Source organism: Leptosomus discolor, chromosome 2 (genome assembly GCF_034619465.1).
Source record: "Leptosomus discolor isolate bLepDis1 chromosome 2, bLepDis1.hap2, whole genome shotgun sequence".
NCBI lineage: Eukaryota > Metazoa > Chordata > Aves > Leptosomiformes > Leptosomidae > Leptosomus > Leptosomus discolor.
The window spans coordinates 125703398-125714855 of NC_141392.1; the positions used below are offsets into that span (position 1 = coordinate 125703398).

Genomic DNA, 11458 nt, shown 5'->3' on the forward strand with positions numbered 1-11458 from the left:
CCTGAGTTTCTTATGCTCTCTAAAATGACATGCCCTCACTGTCATCAGGGGAAAAAAAGCTCCATCTTTTCTGGGTCCTTGTAGTTACACAGCACCGATTCCAGGGATCCAGCAGTCAGGACAATGGGAAAACAAACGGTAGCTCTTGGTTCTGAATCGAGCTACTCCACCCTTTCTGCTTTTCGACCACTTTCACACAAGATGAACTTCCTCCTCCAGAAGCACGGGAAGGAGCCAGGAGGTGCTTTTTGGATAGGGGAGTGCTCTGCACGCACAGCGTGGCAGGGAGATCCATCATTGCTAACTGCAGAGTTTGATTTCAAGAAAACTGAAGAAAAAGCATCCATCAGTTAGATAATGGAGAGCAACCTCTGCTTCCTCACCAGATACAGGCAGGTACCGTGGGGAAAATGGGTAAGAGACTGTCCAGGAGGTGAGTAATATTGTGGCTGCTGTGCTGCACCATCGCCGGCCCACTGGTAAACTTGGGGATAAGTCACTGTCTTCGATTTGAAAGCTGCAATATCTTTGCTGATCGATCCCACAGAGCTTGAGGAGGGACCTGTGAGCTACACCAGACACGTAAGAACAAGCAGTGATTAAAATCTCTCTCTCCTCCTCATTTCTCTCTCTAACCTCACACCCAAGAGTTACCTTTCTCTTTATAATCTTCTCACAACCCTCACAGCCCTGGATGTCGCAATGCCCCGCGAGGTCCCTCCTGTTCCAGCAAATTTTAAGAACACAGATTTTTTTTCTTTTTTTTTTTTTTTGTCCCACCTATTTAACACCCAGAAGCCAAAGCCAAATTCATGACCTTGGTGACTGCAACTCACTCCTCCTCTCCTGTGCCTGGGGACTCATCCACTTTTTGTGGTACAGCATCAAGTTATAGCTGCTGTGGGAGACAAGCCTGTCTTCACTTCACTAATTCTGCGCATTCTGTGCACAGCAAAACCACTCCACCAAGACAGTTAAAAACATGGGAAGAAAGGGAATGCAGATACCCAGGTTCTGGGACTTTATTGGGAGAAAGGTGTGGTAAAGTGGATGTCAACACACGGCACCATATGAACTAAGAGCTGCAGTAACAAAGTCACAGAGAACCAAAAGAAGGTGAAAACAGAGGGGAAAAAATAGAGAAAATGCATCCACATGCTCAGTTCCCCCCCCCCATGCTTGTTCCCCTGCATGGAGTAATTTGGGGACATTAAATACACTGCTGTTATTTAAACAGGCACATGCAGGCCACCATGCAAACCCTAAAAGCAGCAGGAATCCAGCCCTGGGAAAACAATGTGGTATTTTGCTACTGCACTGACTCCAGCGCCAAGTCCTATCGTGCCGCTTTTGTCTCCGAGCTGTTGTGACAGAGCCCGCTCCCGAGCGGAGAGCGTTTTAAAGATGCACAGACAGCTTTCGTGTTGATGGTTAAAGGCTTCAACGCAGCAGGTCCGGCCCCCGTGACATCTTCAAGCTTTTGCATGCGAGAAAAACCAGGCGGTTAGGTACGTAGCCGTGCGTGAGGATGCTTCCCACCCTTGTTTTTCCCTTTCCAACGCCCCAAAGGAACGCCTTCCTTCTGGTCACCAACCCTGTTAGCTGCATCCTAAGCCAAGGGAATTGGGAGAGCTGAGGCCACGGTAACGCTTTGTCTACGGAAAAGCTATTGCAAACCAGCATATGGCACGCGAGAGAATTAAACACTGGTTTTAGGCAACAGCAGCGGAGCATCGCAAGGGTGTTTGAGTTAATATTCAGAGCGCAAATCCCCAAGAAGTCGGCACTGCTTGTTACATTATCAGCGTACATTCACGCATCGCTGCACCTTTGCTTTTAGGCCCTGCAGTGACAAGCATCTGGATTTTAGCATCGCAGGTAAACTAAGCAGCAAATTTGCTCCCTCCTCTTCTGCTATACAACGGTAAAAATATATATCGAGACAGCAAAACTCCCAGGGATTTGAGAACTGATCTGCCCCTCCAGCAGCACCGCGCTCTGCAGGCAGCAGGTGGTGCTACGTACTCGACAGCAGCACGCAGACATTTTTCGTCCAACATCGCCCTGCAATTTAACTCGTAAACCTGTGATACACTGCTGGTAAAGATGGTGCACTGGATGGGGCCCATCTAACCCACGGACGGTGTAAATCTCTTGGGTAAAGTAACTCAGAAACGAGGTGGTCTTCTCAGCTGATTTTGTCATGGAAAGCACAGCCTGAATTGTTCCTTCTGGAGGCAAACCTCTAGCTCCCCGCTCCCATCATACGCAACCCAGCACCTGAAAGTTAAGTTGGGTTCCTCCCAATTTTGTACACGCGAGTTGCAAGCTAGGGTAAGGCAGGGAGAAGCGGTGAGCGTCCAGTGTAAAGCTCTGACTCGCTGAAAAGCTTCGGCATGCAAGTCGGACCAGAAAAGCACAAGCCACGTCACCAAGGAAGGGTTAGGTATGTGCTGAATTACCTAGCTGTGCCAGGACCTCAGCTGGTACTCATGCACAGCTCCCAGGAAGAAAAAGGACTGATTGAAATGGTGGTCTCCGATCAGCACGGAGAGTTTTATTCTCTTGTTTAACTCACGGTCCCCTTGAGGACCTCACCCTGGATCACGCACACCACTCCAGTTCAGCTCGATTTACCGGTGACTCTGTGAGCCTTTGGTTTGCAAGGCTGGCTCTGCTCTTACCAGAAAACCAAACTCGATGTTGAAGGACAAGCAGAGAAGCTCACGCTGCCACCATGGCACGCTACACACGGATGTTACAGGCTGTCCGGGTTCTGTTGCTCCTCTTCTTCGCCACAAGTATCACCTAGGGACCCCACCGTGCTCCTTAAAATGGAGATACCAAAGCACCTTCAAGTATTTCTGCTAGAAAGGATGGGCAAACCTAAGCCATCCGTCCTCGAGCAGCGAGCTCAGCAGAGCACGGCTGCACAGCCGCTGCCCAAACAGAAGGGGAAGTCATGACGGCATTTCCCCCGTCTGCTCCTGATTTACAACTGGCATTTCAAGGGACACTGTGGCCAGCCAAAGAGGTCTGCAGATGCAGCAATGCTTCCGGATTAGACATTTCCCAAAGATTATTCCTTTTCAAACAAGCAGCTAAATTGAATGAGCTTTCTCAGCCGGCCACCAAGCCAGCAGAAAAGGACGTTACGCCACTGGAACTGGCTGCAGAGATCAAAGCCAGCTACTTATTCTATAACAAAGCTGAAGGAAAGGATTAGTCACTGCCGAAAGCCACAGGAGCTGGCAGTGGCAGTGAACCCAGATAAATTGCTCAGAAATGCCTACAAGCACACACCACCTAAACCTGGAGGAAGGGGAGAAAGCAAAGTGCCGCAGGGCTTCTCCAGCCACGGCTCTGTCACCGAAGGACCTGCACGCACGCAGGAAAGAAAGATGAGTTGGAAGTTCAGGCTGTAATTTCTTAGAACATGAGCACAGGTTGTGAAAAGAACTGTTTTGGGGCTGAGTAAGGTTTAGCCCCAAACGTGGGAAGCCTTTTCACAGCTCAGCTGGGTTCATAGGCAACGCTCCACGCATGACACTGGCAGCCCACGCAAAGCCCTTGGGCTTCCAAAACAACCCAACTGAAAGCCAATCACTACTGGGAAAGTGGGAGAGATGTTACACTGGCTCAAAACAAAGCGAAGCCACGGCACAACTGGATAGTCCTGATCCAACCCACTCCCCGCAGCAAAACACCCCGGCATCAGCTCAGTACAAAAGCTCAATTATCAGCTAACGAGGATAAATCTCATTCTTCCTTTGCCTCCAACATACCCAGCCCAGCAGGCTGAGGAGGTGCACCACCATTCAGATGGTGCCACCCCTCAGCCCACGCAGCCAAAGCGATGGATTTGAGATCGGTAAAGTCAACAGCCACCCTGAGCTGCACACCAAGGGCTCAGGAGAGGGAAAAAATAAAAGGAAATAAAGGCAACGTTGCCTGGAAATCACTGAGGTTCCAACCCCCCTGTCAACAGATGAAGCATCTGTCCCCACGAAGCTGTCTGCCTGCCACAAACCTTTTTCTGATGTTGCCTGGACCTCTGAAGCCCTTGGCAAGCAGAGATCGCTGCGCTGGCAACACAGCACGAAGCCCTCGCAGTTTGAAAGCAGCGGTTCCTCTCTGGCTGGCAAACCCTTTACTTAAAATGAGATGCTTTCTCCTTACTCTATTAAGGACAGGAAAAAAGAAAGTGTTAAAAATGCATCTTTGTCCAGTTTAAGAGACAGACCGACCTGAAGATGCTAGAGCTGGATGGCAGAGGGTGCCTCCAAGGGGACGAGATTATTTTTACTTGAGATTATAATGAAATTCAGGGTTCTCCTGAGCTCTTGGGAGCCCAGTCTCCACCCATCTCCAGCGCACGACCCACAGGCTGAGAAATGTGGGTAGGAGAGGAGTTGAGAGGAGGTAAGAGGAGGCTGCTGAGTGCACACAGTTTGCTTTCCTGGCTCGGACTGCAACTCCTGGGGGGCTTTAAGGAAGTTTCTGAAAGGGAAATGGATAATTTAATTGCTGCATTAGAGGATCTGTGGCTGGTTTTGAGTGCAAGCTGCTCCAGAGCTTAATCACCTTGGTGCTCAGGGTTTTGTGCTTTCCCACCAAACGAAGGGCATACGCAGCACTGGCAGCCTTCTGAAATACATATTAAATATATTAAAACAAATTCTCTTCAGGTAACTCTGGCTGTTAAAGCTAAACTCATTCTTTTAGTTTTTTAGGATTAAAACCAGAGCAGAAACAGGGAAAAGGAATCCTGTCCCCCTGCCCCAATCCACGTCCTGCTCAGAGCCACATGGAAGATGGACAGTCAATCAGCTCTGGAGGATTTGAAGAGCTGCTAAAAGAACATACCGGGTTTATTAAGCATCTGGACTTGCGTCCATGCTGCAAGTCTGCCGAGGAATTGCAAAGCAAGTGCCCTACAGCAAGCAGAAAGCAGCAGCACATCGGTGCCGAGCACACCGCAAAGCGCAGCGGGATCCGAATCTTCTCGGGTGCACCTTATTACCATCTGTGTGGGCTGGATGTGTGGTTGCCTGAGCGTTTCGTTTCATTTGTTTCCCTTCCCTTTTATTCAGGTGGATGAAAATGCTGTCAAGGAACTGCAAAGCAAAGACTGAGGTTTCTCCTGTCGTCGCCTGTACGCTGTTTAGAAATCCTGAGCGCGGAGATGCCGAAAGGAGAAGCTGGAAGTCCAAAGAGTGAGCCAGATCTTCTCCTTAACGACTTCTCCTTTATTCCACCGGCAGAAAACTTTCCAAGATTAATGTGTGTGCAGGGGCAGCGCGGGAGCAATAGCCAAGTATCGCCACCTCACTCCAAGCCTAGGGCAGTCTTTCTACCGGTTCAGAGCAGGATTTAATCCAAATTCCTTTCCCTTTTCTTCCCTGTAAGCATGGAAATAGCACCATCACTTGCTGGTGAGGTACGAGCAGCACCCTGCTGGGGACTTCAGCGACCACAGTAAAGCGGTGGACAGGAGGGCTCTGACCCTTGCCACAAGGGGGTGGAGCTCAACTGCTGGCAGGGATTGGTGGTCCAGGCAGTTTTTAATTCCTTGAGTATATTGTGACTTTGCCAGATGCCACAAACATCTTGAAGTACAGACCTTGAAGGATGCACCACCTCTGTGTAAGTCCTGCGGGGAGGCGCTCAGAAGTTAAGCAGTGGTTGCGATGCTGCCGTTGGTGCTTGTAGAGCTACGCTCTCCAGGTTCTTCTGTCTGGGGAAGTTCTCCTGATGCAGTGCTGGAGATACAAACCCTTGCAGAAAGCAAGTTTTTAAGCATGTGTAAACAGGACTTCTCACTTACAACCTTTGGTTTTTGCTGTAATACTATTTAACCTGAGATGGGAACAATTTTTACAGCTCAACTCCAGCACAAAGGCACTTTAAATTAGAGGGTAATCTACCTACATATGTTCCAGGGGCAACCCTGAACTACACACACAACTTTACGTGAAATTATATTTGCACTTTGTCACTTCAGGCTTGGTACAGGGCCAGAGTATTTTATCAGAGACTCCTGTGAAGCCAAGGAATCTTACTGATTTTATAGTAAATTATGCCATCACAAGAAATCTATACGTAAGTAAAAGTTTTAAAAAGCCAAATCTATTCTGTAGGCCTGTTCATCTCATTATCCATGAAAGATTCAAAGATCCAACACAGCTTCAAGCTTTGCTCTTGATTAACTCCCAACCCACCAGGGAAAACAAACCACATAACCCGCTTCGGAAGACCAAATCGCAACCAAGCAGCACAGTTTGCAAACCATGTTTCAAGGAACAGATGGATGAACTAAGGTCAGCCCACGCAGCAAGGAGGAAGCCCACTTCTCCTTTGGGTATTCTGCTAGCACAAAGCTGCACAGCTAAAGTCCCACCAAGCTGCTGGTGGGACTCAGGACTATGTTATGCCTCCAAGGGTTCTTGCAGCCCAGAACACACTACACACGTTGCTTTGCCTCATTAGGCTGCGATTTACCTCAAGAACCTTCTGGCTTCAGGTGCTTTGATCATGGATCGTGCTGACGCGCGGGTGCTGCTGTTGCGCCGCTCCTCGCAGTCAGATGGTGCCTGGACCCACTTCAATCGCAAGGCAGGGCGCCCAAATCTGCGTCTGTCCACTGCTGTTTCCCTTGACTTCACTCTGCACAGCTCTCGTGTGCTTTGGGACTTGAACACAGGGCAATTTCTTGCACCTCAAAGTTACTGGGACTTGCTTATTACATAAAGATACAGCGCTGCTTCAAGATCTGAGAGAATTGGATATTCCCCATCAAAAGACACTTACTTCCCCATAAGGAAATCAAATTCACAGCTCTGCAGTTTCTTTTGACACCAGCATTCGTAAAGGCTTGTGTTTCCTACCAACCCCACACGCCCACCTGCGTCTTCCCCTGGCTAACACATCCCACGCCTCAGCCACCGAGGCTGGAACGGAGCCTCACCTCTACTCCCCAAGTTCTTGTTGTCCTTCTCCACAGCAGGTCTCAGGATCTGTCACCGTTTGATGAAGCCCAGGTAAATTTTTATGTCTTTACTGTAGTAAATCATCCAGATAGACGAACACTACAGACTCCCAACGTGATTTAAACACCCAGTCGGGATGTGGACTTGGCACCAAGCTCTTCGGTGGGATCGATGCCTGGAGGCTGCAATGGGTTAAGCCTCCTATGAGAGATCCCAGGAGACTTGGGCTCTTTTTAGAAGTGGGATTTAGAAAAATGGGAAGAAAGCACAGCTATTATCAGACCAACACGGTCCTTCGGGAAGGACCCCAGCGAAGCTCGCGGTGCTCCAGCCGTTCCTTGGCACTTGGCCACGAGCACAACATCCCAAAGCAGACACAAGACAACTTCCTCCTCCTCAACCGAGGGGTACCGAACATCCCCCGCAGCGCACAAACCCCAGCGCACGGCTCGAAGGCGACACGCAGCAACCTGTGTATGTCAAAGTCCCCAAAAAAGCCAGTGGGCCTCCAACACAACAGATGTGCAGAGGTGAGCAGAGTAAAAAAAGCCATTCACTTCCACCAACAGAAACATATTTTTCTTTCACAAATAACACCCATTAGCAAGTCCAAGGAGAACAATCCCCACTCTTCAGCTCTGAAGGAGTTCACAGTTTTTTCAGCAGACACAATGCAAAGATTTTGCCGAATCCAGGCATTCAACAGGACTAATGTGAAAGATTATTTTGCAATTATCCAAGCAATTTTCTCTCCTCATTGTCCCTGGACCATAAGGGTTTTTAAATGTGAGCAGAAGGATTTATTCATCACAATAATAATAAAGCGAAATATTAAATCAATGAATCTCTTTGCATGAAGCATAAAGCTCACACTGCTATTAAGTTTAGTAGCGTCCTGTCACATAAACCACACACAGTTTGCGTACTTAAGTGCCATGTCCCTCTTTTATTTTTCCCTTCCCTAATTGGTAAAGCATTATCCTTCCATTTGTCCTCTAAAAACAACTGGATTCAGACAACACAGTGTTGTTTCTTGTTAGTGGATCTATGCCTGTGCTCTTGTTACAAGGGCATGGGGAAATTTATATTTAATATTGATTCTCAACAATGGCCAGTGCAGAAAGTTGTGCTGGGATGACAGAGAAGCCTTAAAGTAAATAAATACATACATGAGTAATAGTTCAGGGAGAATTAACTCCTTACAAGCAACACTGCCAATACACAGGCAAGTAGCTGGGCACGAAAAGGAACATTGTTTTTTGAAGGCGTTGCATATTCAAGTTTGGCTGGAGAAAAATAAAATCAACCCAAACCTAAACACAACTCAATTACGGCCTTTGGAGCGTGGAAACTGTCATGGTCACATTAGCCTTGGCTTATGTTTTTCCCCTGCTTTCTTCTTTGCCATTCCTTGCAATATAAAGTGATAAAAGCCTCTTAAGGCCCTTGCAGCAGGCATGGCTTCAGTGGGTCTCTCTTTGTGTTTTTATAAAAGATTTATCTGGGAAAGTGCAGAAACAGTCACTACTTAGGTATTTATAAGGTGCCAACCGTCCTCACAGCGTGACACTTCAAGAGCAAAGACTTTCAATAAGCAAGAATCTCTAGCGTTAAGCCTCGAGAGTCGTATTAGGCTCCATACAAGCAATTACTGTTTCATGAGTGCTAAACACCTGGCTCCTCTAAAGATCCCCTATTTTTACAGTTTAGCCTCTCCTGCATAACAGCCCCTCTATTTCATAACCCAGAGGTCGCCGAATGAATTCTCTCATGACAGCCTAAGTTCACGCAACCACAGAGCACAGCTGTCCACCTCTGAACATTGGCCCCCCTCTCAAAGTCGGTGGAGATAAAACAGGCATTTCTAGAGCAGGAGCCACGGCATTTCTCATGCAAACACCTAAAATGGGTCAGATGAGTCATACCTGTAATCTCCCTGTTTTTCTGCACCGATAAAGCATCCAGATCAGGTACAGACATCTACAGCCACGCGAGATGAATGCTGTCCTAGATGACTTAAGCTGAGCTGACACGCCACCGAAGCGCTACAGCCAACTTTAATACACAAATCCCACCAGGAAGCAAGACCATAGTAGCAACGTCTTTCTTACCATGATCGGGACGCCAATGTCTGGCCACAAGAGATCCTCAGAGGGAAGCTTGGGAGAGTTCCACACTACCACAACTTTATTTAAGTATGGGAGACCATTGAGCCTTTCTAGGGAGTTCATCAACACTTCCTCCCGCTCGTAAGTCAACATCACTACTGTGAACTGCTCCCGGGGGACGTTGCCACCCAAAGCAGCCTGGAACTCCTTCCCAGAGCCACCTGCTCCTCCACCAATTGGTCGAAATCCAGTCCCAGACCCCAAAAATTTTGCTTCTGATGGTAAAACAGGGTCAAAGGGAGTGTAGGGGAAGAGATGGAAAGGCCCCGGAGCAGAATTCCAATTCCTGTAGATGTCCATTGCAGTGAGGGTGAAATTGCGGAGATATTTGGGAGATGCATAGGGTGGTTCTGTTTCCACAGGCCCCAAGTCCAGGTCACCATTGTCTGCCATATTGGGGTCTGTACCAGCAGCTTTGCCAGACCGGTGGGGTATCTCCACGGCGGTTTCTTCTCGGATAGGAGCAGCCGGGATTTGGATTCGAGTCCTTATGATAGCTAAGACTGTGCTGAACACGTTGTCGGAGGTGGAGAAGTAGGTCTCCCACAAGAAGCGGCCCTGCCTCCTCATGGCAAGGAGATCGTTGTCAGAAATGCTTCTCAGAAGAAAGTGCACTTCTGTGATACGTGGCTTTGGTATAATTAAGGCTGCCTCGTTCCACCGGATCACGTCATTATAGGGTAGCTGAACTTGCTCTCCGAGAACCACCGGGATGGCTCCAACTTCCAGAGCCTCAAACAGTCTCATGGCGCACCCGGCGGAGATCACTAAATGGGTGTCCCCTGGGGTGATTATCAGTGCAAAAGTAGATAGCTTCAGTAGCTCTAGTCTGTCATCCCTTTCTCCACACAGAGCCCACTCAGTGGGCAGACTCGCCTTAGGCTGGTTCTTACACGTGAACTCCACCAAAACAAAGTCCAACTTGCTGTCCTGAACAGCCTTCAAGGTGGTAATGATCCGATCATCATAGTCAGCTGGGGCATTGCCTTCTATTTCCTCTTCGAAAGAGCGAACCTCTTGCAAGCTAGATCTGAGAGACTCGATCTTCTCCCCCTGGAAACTAAACAGATATTTACGCTTGACTGGCACCTGGGGTGGGATTTCTAGGAAATTGGGTTCAGACATAGCGTGGACCAGAGGTGATACCACAATATCGAAGCCCGGTCGATACTGCACGTCGTAAAACGTGGACTGGGCAACCATGGCGCGCCCTGTGCTGATGTTGTAAATGAAGTTCTGAGTTTCTGATTTCCTTGACAAATTGATGATGAGATGGTTATGTCCATCAGTCCTCCAATACGGCAAAGAGTGCAACTGTTGCTCTAGTTCAGTAGGTTTTGGCATTACAGGCTCTTGCATTTCCCCCACTAAAATTATATACACACAAGCAATATTTGCATTTTCAGTAACATAAACATTAGTTCTGACGGTCGCCTCAAAGGCTTGTTTAATTAAAGGGTCTAAGGAACTACCAAAAGGGTAATCGTCACTGTTGTAGACATAGACTGGAAAGCCAGATGTCAACGGGCAGCGTGAGTAGTCAAAGCAGTTGTGCAGCCTGCAGTTCCGGTTGGATTTTGGCAGGGGGAAGGTCGCATCGTCTTTGTCTGGCAGCAGCCGGATGGGCAAGGAGAGCTTGGGCTGGTTCTGAGCCATCAGCTCTTTGTAGGAATGCTCCGTCTGGCTGATGACGTTCTTCAGCTGCAGCAGGTCCTGCTTGGCATTTTCAATGCTCTTTTTGCAGGCCTCGATCTTCAAGTTGAGCTTGGCGATCTCGCTGTTGAGCTCCTGCCGCTTGGCCTCCAGCTGGAGCAGCTCCTCGCTGACTGACTCGCGGATGCGGCACAGGTCTTGCACGTGCTTTACCTCGCACAGCTCATTGCCGGTCCGCGGGCCAAAGATGCGCTTGCCGGCATCATCCGCGTCATCGATGGTGGTCAGGTAGTAGTGGGCGATGAGGGGAAAGAAGACAAGGATAATGAAGAGGGTGAAACTAAGCCAGGTGAGCCGGATCCGACTGGACCATCTCAGCACCCACGGCTGGCCTCCGTTCCCCACTCCCCCATTGCGCAACATCGTATATCCAGTCATGAGTTCCAAAGTCGCGGCGCACCCAATCACGTTGGATCAGTAGCCATAACCAAAAGAGTTTTTACAGCGAGTCTCTTGGAAAAAAATGTTATTGTGCCTGCTTAACGAGTAGCCAATAGAAGGGGAATTTCATCTTCTTCTTGTGCTGACGGCTTGTCTACAGTCGTTTTGCTGCAGGCACAACTTTTGATCCCGTTAGACTCAATCATT

At 48.6% G+C, this 11458-nt stretch overlaps 1 protein-coding gene across 1 annotated transcript in view; it reads right to left on the minus strand.

Annotated features, from left to right (window-relative positions):
* Positions 1-11248, minus strand: part of EXTL3 (exostosin like glycosyltransferase 3) — a 34088-nt gene extending 22840 nt beyond the window's left edge. Inside the window, exon 1 of the mRNA XM_086461699.1 lies at positions 9101-11248. Within this exon, the coding sequence (XP_086317825.1) occupies positions 9101-11248 (2148 nt within the window). The remainder of the gene's footprint in view (positions 1-9100) is intronic.
* Positions 11249-11458: the final 210 nt, after the last annotated feature.